At 29.0% G+C, this 17,062-nt stretch overlaps 1 protein-coding gene across 1 annotated transcript in view; it reads left to right on the forward strand.

Annotated features, from left to right (window-relative positions):
• Window positions 1–17,062, forward strand: part of LOC142321391 (ubiquitin-protein ligase E3C) — a 70,538-nt gene that overhangs the window by 37,037 nt on the left and 16,439 nt on the right. Inside the window, exons 10-15 of the mRNA XM_075359433.1 lie at window positions 407–602; window positions 2,390–2,623; window positions 5,638–5,882; window positions 8,917–9,129; window positions 12,466–12,594; window positions 15,883–16,009. Coding sequence (XP_075215548.1) covers window positions 407–602; window positions 2,390–2,623; window positions 5,638–5,882; window positions 8,917–9,129; window positions 12,466–12,594; window positions 15,883–16,009 — 1,144 coding nt within the window. The remainder of the gene's footprint in view (window positions 1–406; window positions 603–2,389; window positions 2,624–5,637; window positions 5,883–8,916; window positions 9,130–12,465; window positions 12,595–15,882; window positions 16,010–17,062) is intronic.

The following is a 17,062-nucleotide window of genomic DNA, read 5'->3' on the forward strand; positions in this document are numbered from 1 at the left end:
TTACAGTTAATTGATGATAGATGAAATTTTATAGCCTATGAAATAATTCCATGCCTGGTCATGATTTGAACTCAGAACCTCCAGATGAATGGCAAGAGATGGTACTACATGTAATTATAATTGCAATTGTAACTATTAATAGAGCTATTTAAATGAATTTGAAGATTTTTTAATAAAAGTATGAACAATAGTTGATTTAAATTGTTATTTAAATTTTGTTTCATACCTCAGATTCCAGTCATTCTGAGATGATCAAAGTTATTAAGTCAAGTTTTATTGTGCAGATAAAGTCATTGAAACTTTCTTAGGATGGGCAAAACCTCTTTTAATGTATAATGATAATTAATGGTAATTTTATAAAGATGATGCTAGTTTTATAAAACCACCTTGCACCCGTTTGTTACAGGCATGTGTATCATTGTTGAGACAATTATATGCCAGGGATTTGAGGAGGCCATTTTGTCCGGATGATCACTGGATTTCAAAATCAGTCCAGTTGTCTCTCGATAATCCATCGGACTTAGCATTAAGAAGGAGAGGCAGATTAAGACAACATTATAGGCTGTTCCATAATTTACCTTCTTTTACTAGAGAAGAATTAGGTCAGTTACAGTTGCTTTTTTTGTTCTTAAAAAAAGTTGAAATTTCATATTTTTTACCAGATGATTAAATATTATTAAAATTAAGAATTCATATACATGTGATAGACTTTCATGAAAAATATTTTAAAAAACAACATTTAAAATCCATGAAAAAAGTAGTCTTTTAATTTCTTTGGCTTTCTATTTGGTCTTCAATTTAGTATTTTTATCGTAAAAATTATACGAATTTAAATACCAATAAGGAGAGGTTAGAGAAATTATTTTTCTCTAAGTGAAAATGTCAGAAAGTGTACCAGTTTTTTTTTGCACAATTTGGTGTAATTTATGTACATTTCAGTGCTATGGTTTTAAGAATGCATGTTGTGCAAACAACACATTTTTTATCTATACTGTACTAGGTCTGTTCAGAAAATAACTGAAAATTTTTAATTACATGCCAATGGAGGTATTTAGTGAAGTGCGGTTGGGGTAGCATTGTGTTTCTCATAACCTCTGTAACCACATGTTCTTCGATTGTTGATATTTTGTTTAGTTTTTGTGTTATTGTTATTTGAGTGCAACATATTTAAGTGTTAATAGTGATTTTTATAATGTGCGATTTTCAGGAGCAATGATACAATGTAAAATTTTGTGTGAAACAGGAAAACTTTCACAGAAAACATTTAAACTTTTGTAACCAGCTTGTGAAGATGATGCTATGGGTCGTACACAATGTTACGAAGGTTTCACGATTTAAAAGTGGTCTCAAGTCAATTGAAGATGACCCTTTGAACAGGAAGGCCTTGGATTTCAACTAATGATACCCGCGTTCAGAAAATCAATGATCTAGTGCATGCAAATTGCCAATTGACTGTCAGAGAACTTGCAGAAAAGTTTAGCATCTGAATTGGATTGTGCCGTGACATTTTGTCTGAAAATTGAATATGCATCAAGTTTCAGCAAAGTTTGTTCCTCGCTTGATGACTGAACAGCAGAAAAACCATCAAGTGGATGTTTTTTGGCAACTTCTTGAACAAGCCAATGACAATGAAACATTCATACAAAAGATCATAACAGGAGACGAAAGCTGGGTTTACGGCTACGACATTGAGACAAAAGTTAAATCATCAAATAATGGCACATTACAAAAATTGCTATTAACATTTAAACAAACACATTGCTGAAATAGCAATAACACAAAAACTATACAAGATTCAACAATCGAACAACATATGGTTACAGAGGAGTTTATGTGGAACACAATGCTGTCAGCTGCACGTCACTAAATATCTCCATTGGTGTGTTAATGTTTGGTTGTTTTTTAAACAAACCTCATGTATAAAAAATATGCCAATTAGGTTACACTGTTTAGAAATAAACATTATAAAACCTAGATATTGTATTTTTGAACATATTTTTGTGGAAACCCTTTTTGAAATTAGGTGAGATATTGTTTATAGTTAATATTTTTATCATAATTATTCATTTATTCATTAATTTTAACAAGTTTTTGGTCAGTTAAATTAATTTTTTATTTTATTTTATATAATGAGATGAATAATGTTTGAAACATGCTGGGGACAGAACCTATGACTAGTTGAAGGAAAAGTTGGCATCCTGACCATGCTGTCTGTTTAGCTAAGTAGTATACTATTTTCTTGATCAATGGATCCTCTTGTTTTCAGATTTTATCACTGAATCTTGAAAATGTTTTTTATTGAATACATTTTAAAAATTATATTTCTTGTTATCTGTATATTTAAATTCTTAATATCTAGAACATAAAACTTTGAATCTTTATCTTTTAGAGGAAGGAGTACCACTGTCGACTAAAGAAATTAGAACATTGACAATATTACGGGAAGTACCATTTGTTGTTCCTTTCATGGAAAGAGTGCAAGTATTTAACAATCTAATTTTAAAGGATAAATTAACTCACCAAAATCCTACGCGTCATTTTCTACAAGAACCTAATATACAACTTTATGTTCGTCGAAATTATTTATACGAAGATGCATTTAATAAATTATCTCCAGAAAATGGTAAATATCAGTAATTTTTTGTAGTTTTAAGAAAATCTGTAAATGTTAATTATATGAGTATTTTCAAAGGTAAGTAATTGTATGGCTTACTATTTACTATTATTTATTTGCACATTCTATATATAATTATTGTTTTGATGACTATACTGGAATAACATGATTAAGTCATGATGGGGTTTCATATGAGTGAATTAATCTAACAAATGTTAGATTAATTTGATGTTATGTAATATGTTGGTTAACAAATTACAATTCATCCGTCAAAGTTTATAGAGTTAATTTTGTACATCACTATTGTCTCTGCACCTTAAATTTCCTCTGTATTCAAGAGGGTGTGTGACCAATATATTACCCAGGGTGATAAGATTGATATGATGTATGAAATTTTGATATTTTAATTTTTTTTAAATTGCTAATTTAATTGCTTTAACTGTCTCGACCCACACTTATAGTTAACTGGCATCACTCTTTCACTGAAAATGCATCTTTGAAATCATTTTTTAAATATTTTCTGTTAATTGTGTATTTTTTTGTGGAGGATTAAAATGCTCTTTTAAAATATTTTTATTTTATATTATCATGTTTAATTGTTAGTTATTTGTTATTTATATGAAGAAAGGATTTTCTATTATGCAGTGCTTATCGAGAATTTATTTATTTTTAAATAAATAATAATTAATATCCTCAAGACAATGTGTAACTATAAATAAAAGTTTATTATTACAATTCAGTGATACTCATAGTAGGTATTTATAAATATTGAAACAAAAATCTTTTTCACTATATAATTACACATGAATATGTCATATGTTAAGTTTCTTCATTGTTTTTGGAAGTCTTCAGGTATCTATTGTAGCTTTCTTCATGCGGATACATATAGATGAATACTTAGTGTAGTAATTATTCTTGTACCAATCAGGTTAATCTACATTTTTACATATATCTTTTATCTTCTTCCTTCTTAAATAATAATAATATTAAAATAGAGTAAAAAAATGCATGTTTAACAACATATTACAATCCAAATTCTAAACTTAAATATATCATCGAATATTACACATCACAATTTCATTCTGCTACATCTTACCAGGGTCATTCAGAAAGTCCTTGTGCTGACATATAAGGCGCGTGTATGATCAGATGACTATGATATTTGTCTAGCTTTTTCAGTAGTAATAAAGTGGGCTAATGAATTTAAATGTGGTCTTACATCTATTCAAGAGATGAACACTGGATGGCCAAAAACCACTAAGACCGACGAGTATATTACAAAAATCCACAATGCCATATTAAATTATTTAGATCCTACCTTCAGTAGGCGATCCTACTGAGAAATATGTGAACATACTGACATCACAAACATCTTGATAGACTGTATCCACTAATTTTTTTTTTTTTAGTTTTGGATATATAAAGTTCTTCTGCCCAATAAGAGCTCCATTTGTGCCAAAAACGCATTCAAATTAAATTTTCTCAAGGTTGTTCACACTTATTTAAATGTGATACCGCTAAGTTTCTTCAATGTTTTATAACAGTAGATAAAACATGGATGATTCACCATTACATGTCAGAGGTCAAACAGCAATATAAACAGTGGGTGGGAGAGGTGAGAAACAAGAAAACAAAAATGGTTCCATCTACAGGAAAATTATTGATACTTTTTAGTATTCTCTGGTGCGGTGCTCATAGACTACCTGGAAAAAGGTAGGATCATCACCAGGGAGTATTATGGTTCACTTTGGTCCAATTGAAGGATACTTTTCTAGCTAGACTGGTCAAAAAGAAAGTGCTCTTTCTCTATGATAATTCGCTTGCACTCACATCTCAGATTATTGTGGCAAAACTCACCTATGCTTCAAGTGCTTCCACATGGACCATATTAGCCGGATTTGGCTCCCAGCAATTACTTCATTTTCCCAAACTTGAAGAAATGACTCGCTAGATGAGAATTCACTTCAAATGATATGGTTAAAGTTGAGACAATCATTTAATTTGCAAAGTTGGACAAATCACGTTATACTGAGAGTAAAAAAAAGTTGGATAATAATTTGTCTAAATGTATCAATTGCAAGGTGACTATGTTGAAAAATAAAAAAAAATTTCTGAAAAATCTTGCATTTTCTTTGTCAGATAGAGAACTTTTCAAACAGCCCTTATATATCATAAACTAAATAATTTAAATAAATATAAATCTATCATATCTAAAAATTGATTTATCATGCTTTGGTATAAACAGTCATAATCAACTAAATTGATAACAGTAAATAATAAACAGAAGTTTCTAAATTTTCATAATAATGTATTCTATGCATTCAAACATTTAAGAGTATATTTTTGTTTAAAAAAAAACCATTATTATTGTCAGTTAAATAATTAAAATATATACCATTTACCAACACTCTTTTAATGCGTCCTAGAGCTTTCGGAAACGAATTCCATCTTTAGGAACTTAACATTTTTTTTTATTATTAACTAAAACTTTGTCTTCATGAGTAGAATTATTGTGTAAAGTGTGTAAAACATATGAAGGTGGTCGTTATGTGTTAAAATTGTGTCGACTTAACATTCTATCATAATGAATATCTCCACCATTATGAAACTGTGTAGATATTCATTATGACAAGATGTTAAGTCAATGCAATTTTAACACATAACTGAATTTTACCTTAATTTAATGCTGCTGTCTGTATTTATAATTAGCTCATGTTCTGAGGTTTATTGTAATGAAAAGTTGAGCAATTATGTATTTAAATTTAATCCTTAATATTCCCATTATTTTATAATGCCACATTAATATCATATCCATGTAATAAAGAAATTAACATCAGTCTCTTGACTGACGTTAATCTGTTACTAAATTGCAGGCTCTTTGAGTATGAAGTATATTAAAAAAAACATAAAATTAATTCATATTATAGTTCATATCAAAATTTTAAATCTGAAAATTTAGAAACAAAGTTGGTAATCTTTTGAATATGTTTTGTATAATTTGTATGTTTTTTATTTTATTTCAGAGCCTGAACTGAGATTAGTGATGAGAGTCAGAATGGTTAGTGCAGTGGGACTGGATGAGGCTGGTGTTGATGGTGGTGGGATTTTTAGAGACTTTTTATCAGAGTTATTAAAAACAGCGTTTGATCCTAATCGTGGATTTTTTAAAATGACCAAAGATAATTTATTATATCCGAATCCATATGTTCAACTTCTTCATCCAAATTTTACACAACATTATTACTTTATTGGCCGTATTTTGGGAAAAGTAAGAATTTGTTGTTTATTTTGTGTTAATTTATAGTATTAGTTAATTATAGCAGGCAGAGATCTCAGTAGCTGTTGAGAGAGAGGGAGGGAGAACGAGGGGAAGTGAAAGAGAGGACCTTTCAGTAGCTTCTTTAGGATGCTAATCAATTAATGATTGATATAATCTAAGTAATAGAAACTTAGACCCATGAAAATAATAAAGCCCGTGAATACTCAGTGCTGAAAGCATTGTTTAATTGTAATTGTATTTTTCAAGGAAATGTTTTCCCCATTTTTGCCCTTTTATCCTGTAATATTGATGGAATGTTTTTGGGTAAAATATTCAGTGTAATATCTAGTTTCCCAGTTAGCTGTCTAGAATTCAAGAAGTAGTCATCTAAATGCAACATGACATTTTCTAATTCGGAGATTATGGATATATTAATAGTTTAAAAGAAGAATTGTAAAATGTACAATAAAATCAACCATAGAAAAAATGATAGGAACATTATTCATTTCCTTTGAAACAGCAGAAACAATTTTATGATTGTACACACATTCTGCCTGCACATTTCCATATGTGTAAACATCTGGACAATTGGAGGCAGGATAGATGCCATCATTCCTCTAATGACTTAATAGGTTGAAATTTTTACTATATCTTAACAAGTTTTCTACTAAGCCCACAGATATGTGGGCAAGAGAATGGCTGTTGCTTCACTGTTAGGCTGCAGTACTTTAGTGAATTTTTTGTTTTCATTAACATTGGTAGGTTTGAGGAATAATTTCCTTTATTTAATGATTTGGGTACAATTTTTTATTTTAATTTTTTTATTTTTCATCCTTTAGCTTTTTTTTTAATAAAAAAAAATTAAACGTAACAGGTTTGAATGATGTTATTTTTTATTTGATATTTCCTTTCCAGTTGAGGTGTTTTTTTTTGAATTGTTTAAAAATATATTTAATTAATTTTTGTAATATTGTAAATTCTAAGAATTAAATTCTAAGAATTCAATTAGTATAAAAATTTGATTACTTACCTTACTATAAAACCTTATTAAGGCTGGTCCTCTTCAAAATAGTTCCCTGATGGATCATTTGGAACATTTACTGGAATCCATTTTTAGAGTTCTGTATTGTGTTTTTTTTTTAATCTTCCTTTGTTTTGAAAAAATATTCAAGGTTGACATAATCTTGTAAATGGAGAAAACATCTGATGAAGATCTTTAGTTGAAACCATTCACCTGAACTTACATTACAATAATTTCTAAACAAATCATTATTAAAAAAGCATACATACCAACACACAACAATCAATGCAACATTTACATTCCCAAATAAAATATATTTTTTGTAGCATTTTTTTTTTTTTATATTACTATTTCTGGGTTTTAGAATTTTAACAAAATATTTTTGTAGAACGCGCAGTTTGCATTTGTTAAAATTTGAACCTTATCAAATATTATGTTTTTTAAGACCTTTCAAAAGAAAATTCCTGTCTACATTTCTTTTGTATAGTCAAAGTATTTTTTTTTTATATTAATGAACAATTTCGCTACAGAAGTTCAAAAATGTAACCGTTTATAAATTGGGACTGAATGTTAAAAAGAAAGAGTGAAGATGTCTAAAAACCAAATTCACTTTAAAAACTTTTCCCTAATGTCCTGTTTTACTGTAGTGGAATAGGCCATATAGTATATATAATAGTGGAACTTTTCTGTATTTTTATTAAATGCTTACTTAATATTAGAATGTTCCCTTACAGTAGAAAAATGAAGTATCAGTAATACCAATAATTTATATACATACATACATACAGATGTCCCAGAAAATGTTGGCTAAACTTAAGGGACCGATTAAGGATAACAAAGTAAAAAAGTTTATTTGAACAAATGTCCTATCTCACTTTATTTCTCCTCTGTTCGCCATTTTATGTTCTTTTTTTTCAGTAAACATTTATATCTTAAAAACAGATGAGATATTTTAAATAATGTATAATAAAGTTTACACATTTACCCAAGAATATCTACAAAATAAATTTATTGGAGATTCCAAAATGTTGGCTATTTATGTTTTTTAATCATTAATAGTTCTGTAAATATTAGTTTTATCAAATTATGTTTTGTTAGATAAAATGTTAAGTGTTTTATTGTGAACAAATGATAGTCGTTTGTTCAGATCAGTTGATAAAGAGCTGAAATTGTTAAAATGGATTGCAAAAATTATGAGGTATGAAAATTGTGTGCCTACTTTCACCTCCTTCACTTCCTTCACTTATTGAATTAAAAATAATTAATAATAATCTCTGTTATTATTAATAAGAGAATAAGCACAAAATTATCAGACTGCATTTGAAAAAATTGCATTGCGAAAGTTTTAAAATTTTGAGAAACTGACAGACTAGTAAATTAATTGGTTTATATTGCTGTTATAAAAATTATTGAAGATGAAATAATAAAGTTTATAATAATATGAAAAATGTGTTACAGTGAATGGCAATTATGTAGAAAAATAATATGAAAAATATGTTAGTTTTCTATGTCCTTCACTTTTGTTTTTATTTCAAAACCGCCTGTATTTAAAAAATATGCTATGTGTGTGTGTGTGTGTTTAAAAAATATACTGTAATAAACACATGCTACAACTTAAGTATTTACTGTTCATTCCTCTCTCAAAATGCTCTGTGTGTACTGACTGCCCTAATCTATAGGTCTAATATTTACCAACCCTAAACAGTATATACATCATGGTGTGAATATCAGTCCAACATATCCATCTAGTATATTTAACCTCTCCGTAGTCTAGTTCTTGATGGTTAGAGATATGGCTGATTTTTATTTTATCATTTTTTATTAGAAACTTATTGCCTCATTAGGTATAACTTTATGACAGAGATACTTCATCACTTAGGCATATTTTTCAGTTCAGCGATCAACCAAACGGGAAATTGTCAGAGATTACTAATGCCATGGAGAAAAAACAAAAATGAGTTTTGTTTATTATTATTATTATTATTAAATAATTAAACTTAATTTTTTTTACTGATGTTACAGGCATTATATGAAAATCTGTTGGTTGAGCTTCCACTTGCTGAGTTCTTTTTATCAAAACTGGTTGGAAGACATAATGATGTTGATGTACATCATTTGGCTTCTTTAGATTCTGTGATGTATAAAAATTTACTTTATTTAAAGAATTATGAAGGAAATGTTGCTGATCTTGGTCTAGATTTCACAGTTGTCAGTGATGAACTGGGTGAAACTAATGTAAGCACATCGTTTATATTTTCACCTTTGTTTCTAGCAATATTTTATTTTTAGTTTTAAGTTAGATCTGCTCTATTCCACCTGCAGATTGTTTAAAGATCAGCTTGACACATTCTAATCAATCGGTTCTGTGTGTGATCTCCAATATGACTATCATTTTTTCTGTTGTTTCATTTTCTTCATTATAAAAAGTACAGTGTTGAGAATAAATAAAAAAAAAAACTATTGAAGAAAATTTATAAAAAATAAGCCAAAATGTTCTACCTGCCTATTGTTGGCAATGTAATAACTAAAATTAAACCAGCTCCTAACTTTCTAGACTCTTATGCTACTGAAGCAATCGTGTGTCCTAATTGCATGCTGTTTAGGTAAAACCTATTCTACTCAGACATATATGATGGAAATCTTAATAAGTAGTAATATTCCATTCACTTTTATACAAAAAAAAATATATATATATATTTATCTCTCTCGGAGAGTGAGAGAGTGTTCCAGACAAATTCCCCAAACTTCAGGTACTGATTCAGGACACCAAAATGAGCAAAAAAGTTCATATTGACATTAGTCCTATTTTGTTTTGTTTTCCTTCTGGATGCAATTTTGTGATTCACATCAAAATAATTATTTCTCAGGAACAGGTAAACCTACTGTAATTAAATTTGGCAAATCTAAGAGTAGCATCTTGTTTTAAAAAATAACAGATTTTGAAAAGTTACCTTCAAAAATCTCAAAATGGCAGCCATATTAATTTTTTAATCTTCAATATCTTTGTAATTATTTGATTGATAAAATTGTTACTTATTACAAAATTTATTAAGCATTTTATCTTGAACAAAATGACACCTCCTCAATTGTAAAAACCCATTGACAAACAATTGTGTTATTGCAGACAGTTAACCCAGTAGTACGCTTGTACACCGTAGTGCAAGCTGATAATTTTTATTAATTTATTATTTTTATTTATTATTAATAATTTTTATTACATTTAGTGGAGGAAGTAAAAACAAGCAAAAGATAAAAACAGGAGGTACACAAGCATACTGCCAGGTTAATTGTCTACTAGGGGACCCCGATGGGTGGACATAAAGAAGAGTCTAAAGATAGGGGAGCGTTTTTACGCCATGACACACGGGTGCGATTGAGGCAACATCTTTCAGGCAGTTACCAGTCACCCCTTGTTGTGTTTAAAAAAAGGTTCGAAAAAAACATCAATTGTTTAACCCACTGGGTTGATCTAGTGGTGAAATCAGCTGATTTCATAGTCGAGAGTTCAAAGGTTCAAATCCCAGTAAAGGGAGTTACTTTTGTACAGATTTGTATTCTAGATCGTAGATACCAGTGTTATTTGGTGGTTGAGTTTTTCAATTAACCACACATCTCAGGACTTGAAAATGTACAAGACTGCACTTCATTTACATTCATACATATCATCTTCATTCATTCCCTGAAGTAATACCTTAACGGTAGTTCTGGAGATAAAGAAAAAAGTTAATTGTCTGTAATAACTCTATTATTTGTCAGTGAATTTTTACAAATGAGATGCCAGTCTGTTCAAAATAAAATGCTTAATACATTTTATAATAAGTAAAAATTCTATCAAATAAATAATTACAAAGCTATTGAAGATTAAAAAATTATGATGGCCACCATTTTCAAATTTTTGAAAGTGATGTTTTTAAAATTTCTTATTTTGTAGAACAAGACACTAGTATTAGATTTACCAAATTTAGTTACAGTAGGTTACTCGTTCCTGAGAAGTTATCTTTTTGTCGAAAATCACGCTTACAGAAGGTAAACAAAGAAAATAGGACATATGTTGATATGAACTTTTTTGCTCATTTGGTGTCCTGAATCAGTACCTGAAGTTCGGGGAGTACAACCTGGAACATCTCGTATATCTTTCTTCTTTTTTTTTTAAATATGTCTCGATGATAGTTACCATTATATTAAATTGAAATTTTAAACTTTTGTAAATGTCACACTGAAAATTACTTTTGCTGAGGATGAACACACAATTGAAAATGTTTTAAGTAAGTTCCTTAAAACATTTTATTGTACAATTTCTTTTTGTGTTCAACACAAAAGTTAAATTTTAAAAAAAATTTGATTTACTAGTTATTGATTCAAAGTGAACACAGTTATTAAAAAACTTAAATGAATAAAAATTAATTATATTAGTTGATAAGTTAAACAAAAAAGTCTTAAAACTATTCTGTTAACTTTAATGGATGTAACCATATTGAAAATATATTGTAAACACAAAACAATCATCTGTGTGTGTTTTGTTGTTTGAGGTATGTTTTCTTTATTGATATTAAAACTGAATAAAGTTAAACTAAATAAGTGTAATGAAACTATAAATGATTTTTTTCTCATTACACTTTTATTTTTATAGGCTTAAATAAATTAATATCAATATTCATCTTGATCTTTTTAAAAAACATTAAAAAAATGTTAAATTAAAAAAAAGTTGAAATAGTAGCTTTATTTTATTTCTGCAATAGTAGCTAGTTCTATAGCTTACAGTAGTATAGCTGTTATAGCTATGCTATACTGCAATAGTACATTGTACATTTATTAGCTAATTTCTATTCTGTAGAAATTTTAAATCGATAAAAAATTAAGTATCCCTTATTAATCATGAAAATATACTGCAACTTGGCCATCCATTCTTTGGAAAAAAAACGTGATAGCAAATGATTTTGAAACTTAAAAAAAAAAAACTTTCTTGCTTGTGCCTAGTCAAATTTTTGGAAATGTGTTATCTGGCTACCTGATAAATATCATTGGTTGAAGATATTGCCAAGTTTTTTGTTCTACCTAGTTTGTTAGAAAAAAGTCTTGGTTTAGTAATTTTATTCTAATGAAAAAGATGAAATTTCTCTTCTGGCCTTAAAGATAAAAATACTAGGATACTGCATTTATGTTAATTGATTTATAATTAATTATGTTTACTATAATTTTACCAAAGCATTAAAAACAGATAGTTCTAGCCAGAAAAATTTGATACATTTTGAGAAGAATTTATTTCTTCGTGCTGGGTAAGACAGTAAACTATTCCTTAGAATTTAATTTTATCCCTGGGAATCTCAGACAGTAGCTTCCAGAAATAGATCGATGAAATGTAGGTAAAATTCTGTTGTCTATAGTACATTTAGTAAACCAGCACCTGTAGGCTACTGGAGCTAAACAACACAAATTCAATTTAAGTGCATGTGACTGATATTTATTAGCTAATGATATATTGTTGAATTAGCTGTGAATTTTGAAGAGAATGTATGTGATTATTTATTTTAAAAACTTAGATTTTATAATATTCAGTTTTGTTATTTTCAGGTTGAGGAATTAAAGCCAAACGGAAATAATATTCCAGTTACTTCGTCAAACAGAATTGAATACATACATCTTGTTGCAGATTATAAATTAAATCGTCAAATACATTCACAATGTTTAGCTTTCAAAAATGTGAGTGAGAAATCTTTAGCATTAGTTAACATTCTAGAAATGCTTTGTCAGTAAGGAACTATTATTTAGAAATAAGCATTTTTCATTTATCAAAATAAGATAATAAATGTGAATCTGATTGTAAAAAGAGAGCAGTTTCTTTGAACAAAGCAAGCAAGCACCTGTGATTACCTTAAAAGTTATCTGCAACAATGCCTGATTTTTATTTCCTTTTTCTCTTTAACTTCTATTTGTAAAATTTTGATTATTTTTATATTAGTGCTACTTTCATAAATCTTTGAACCTGAGGCTGTACTGGAGTTGGGTAGTGTGGTTTGATAAAAACATAGCAGGTAGAAGCTGATGAGATTAGAGAATGAATTTAGTCCAGGTATGTTAATGATGGAAACGTGGTATTAGTATGAATATCTATGCTGTACGCTAAATATGAATAAAAATTTTGTATAGATGTTTACTATATGGTTCTCCACATCATAGATGTGTGCAAATTTAAGCAATGAATGTAAGTCATGGGTGCACAAGTACAACGTAGACAGAGACAATGTTGGTGAATTTTTGCAGGTTTATAGAAAAAAGTGAAATTATTCAAATTTTTTTTACATGCATATATGAGTGTAACGGCTTTCAACCACCTTTTAAATATGTTAAAAGAAAATTTTAAAAAATCAACTTTCCTAAGGGAAGCAATTTCTGCAAAGTAGTTCTTGATAATCACATTAATGTAAGTTTTGTTATAAGCGACATCTTTCCATAGTAAATGAAGGATTTTAAAATTTTCCCTTAATTTGTTTGCTGGATCTCACATCACTTTATGCTTGAAAACTATTGGGATCAACTCTTCTGAAATTGAATGCCTCAGTAAGATGGAATTATCCAATACGGATTTTTCCCTAGTGACATGCCTAGCAACTCGCTGTGCTGATTAGGTACAAGAAAGCAGTACAGCTAGGACCATTCATATGTTTGTGGTAGAACAGCTTATTGATTGTTTGGTGGCTCAATATCCACTACTTTCTAGACAATAAACCTGCACTGTGAACACAGCCTAAAGGATATTAATGTGTGTTGAGTAAGTGAAAAGAAAAAATTCACTTTACTGGAACATATGTTTTAAAAAGTATGCAATTTATGGGCCAAAGAAAATGATAAATAGCTCGCTGATTTTAATCCTCTCAGCACAATGTGTTTTACTCTCACTTTTAGATTATTTTTTGTGTTTCTAAATTGGTTTATTTAGTTTTATAAAATTATCATACAAAAAGCTATTTTTTATTTTTGTGCATTTTATTTCCTGAGATATGTCTAGTGCAAGGATTGTAGTGTTTCTGTAAGCTATGTATTGTATTGACAGAACAGAAAGACAGCAACATGAATGTTATGTTTTGGCTTTAACAAATTCCTTTGCATGCAGTATGTTCAATAAAAAGCATTCAATAGAAACTAGCCAGGGCACCCTGTTAATTGGCCGTTTTGACAGATAAATTGTTATTATCATTAATGTATTATTATCACTATTAAAAAAGAAATTGTTTCCCTCACATCTACTAGTTTTTGTAGAAATAGTGACTGGAAGCAGGTCGATGTTGTATTCATAATAATTTAGCATTTTTGAAACAATGTTGCTTGGAAGTATTTATTTTAATCTCATTTTTCTATCATCATTTTCCACTATATGGAAATCTATCTTTTGCTGTATTGCTACTTTTTGGATATATTTTCCTTTTAATAATTGTTACAGGGGCTTCCATAGCCTCACTAAACATATTAGCATAGAACCAGTCAACACATAATTATTCTTTTTCATTCACTAAGTTAGCCATCTTTTATGAAATCTTCAACAATATATTGTTTATGTGTCTTAAGTTGTAGAATGTAATCATTAGTATCACTTATCATTGAAAATGTTGACACTAAAAAATTGTTATTTGACTACTTGTCTTATATGATAAATTTTCTATTCAATTACTTTTGATAATTCTATATCATTTAAACAGAAAGAAATTTATATCAAGTAATTATTTTAGATTTTTATGAGTTGGTTCTATAACTTTTTAGACATTTCATTATTTTAAATTTTGAATGTACCACAGATTTTATATTTGTTACCACTGAGTTATATTATTTTTTGGGAATCCATTCCAACTGAGAAATCAAGACATTTCACACTAACTGCTGTGCTCTAATTTGCAATATGGACTATACTACCATCTAGCTATCTAGATATAACCCAGATCAAGGTTCAGGCTGTTCATGTTAAAGGAAACTCTTACTTCATGGTGATTAAACGATTATCTCTCAGTTTAAAAAAAAAATTAAAGATCATTAATGTGGCTTGCTCCAATAATGCACTGAACAATTATTTTCTCTGAAGTGCAGTGATTTTTCATAGAATTTCTCAGGCTAATGTTTGACCAAAAATAAAAATTTTACTTGTTGATTAACCTTGAGACATGAAAATAACCTTATCAGACATCAGTAACATTTCTAGTTAGAATGGATTATCCAAAATCTTCTTATGAAAAGATAAATTATCTGCAAAATAATCCATCTGTTATAAAATTTGGATTTTTCGTGGTAAAAAGCAAAGTGTAAGAAGATGTAGTGAAGAGTGCAATTTTTTCCCAAAAACTTTTGGTTCATGTCTTCTTGCTGTACAAATTAGACCTTGTAGTATGATAGCTTTTATGCATTCAGTACTCTCATGTACACAAGTAGTTTTCAGTCGCTCAATCCTCTCATTACAATATTACACCTATATCTGCTCATAACCGATCAAGTAGCTTTTTTAGAGCTGAAATGGATTCTGTACCTTGAAATGATTACTGAACATTCACTCTCTACGAAAAATTCATCACAAATACATGTGGCAATACTTAATTCCATCATTTCATTTTTATTAAATCCAAAAGGTATACAAATACAAACTGTAAGAAAATCTTATTAAAAGAATTATAGATGCATGTGCATACTTTATGTATTAATAGAAAAAAGGAGAAATTAGTTAACTGTACAGCATTTTAATGACAGCTTCAGAAAAATCTGCTAAAAATCCATTATTTATTCCTAAAGCTAATTAATTTATGGTCCACATAACTTTTATTTTCTTCAATATCTATAGTAGATGTTTTTTAAGATTTATATTAATAACTTTCTTATATAAAATTAGCTATTTTCTATTATTCTGCATGATTTTATACTGGATAAATTATATGTGAAATAAATTGTAATTGTTTATGACTTCTTTTTTTCAAATTTAATTTATAAGGTGATGTACTTCTTCTTTTGTAGGGTGTTGCAAATGTTATACCGCTGGAGTGGTTACAAATGTTTAGCAATAAAGAGATGCAAGTGCTTATTTCAGGTGCTCAAATTCCTGTTGATGTGCAAGACTTAAAACAACATACTAGCTATACAGGTATAATATATTAAATGTATTTCAAGCAAGAATGAATTTTTGTTTATGTCCTTTAGATCAGTTCTTGACTGTGGCATGAACAAATCGAATTCTGTTATCCAGTGGCAGTATGACAGGTGATTTTTGTAACATAAGTATAGAAGAAATTTAATTTAGAAATCACCTGTTTAATTAAAACAAATAAATTGATTAAATTCTCTGGCAGTGTACAAGGATCAGTCAAATATAAACCAGAAATTCTTTGTAGCAACCAAACGTGTGATTGTATGGTGTTGGGAATATGCTGGCAAGCAGTGGGCATGTCCAGACTTGATGTATTAGTTATGCATTACTCTAATCCTAACAGGATGAGCGAGCAACTTATTGCTCTCGTGCAGCATATTATTTTTTATAAATGTTGAGCTGAATGAATTTTTGCATAACATAAATCATTCTTTGATTGTTATAACAATATTCAAAATTAACCCATCCATGTTTACCAATAACCAGCATAATTCCTGAAAATAATTCATGAAAGTTCAGGAATTTGTTGAAGGTGACTGACAGTAGATGAAATTAATGCAAAAATTGGAATAATTCGTGACAGAGTGTAATGCCCATAGATTAAAATGAGTTACAGTTTCAGAAACTTTCTGCACAGTGGGTTCCCTGCATTTTTTAGTGCTGATCAGTAGGCTGAGCTTGTTGAAGAGGATGTTTTTTTAATACACATGCAATGAGATGTGGGTATATCAACACACACCCAAAATAAAGCGGTTGAATAAGGAATGTTGTTAAAAAGTGAAACCCACTTCGGAAAATATGAAACAGTGTTATTGATAGGTAAAATTCTTGCCAATGTTTATTGAGATTACAAAGGCTGTGTGTGTTGTCTATTTTCCCTTTGATTGAAGAACAGTTATTGTTGTATGCTAGTTGTATGCTTGTTGTATACAGAATACATGTCCCAATCTACAGTGTAGCAACACACTATATTCCCACACTGCTGCTCAAAAAATTTAAACTAAAGAAAAATGGTAACAATTCCACTTGATCAATGTTGAACATCCTATG

Source organism: Lycorma delicatula, chromosome 3, assembly GCF_047948215.1.
Source record: "Lycorma delicatula isolate Av1 chromosome 3, ASM4794821v1, whole genome shotgun sequence".
NCBI lineage: Eukaryota > Metazoa > Arthropoda > Insecta > Hemiptera > Fulgoridae > Lycorma > Lycorma delicatula.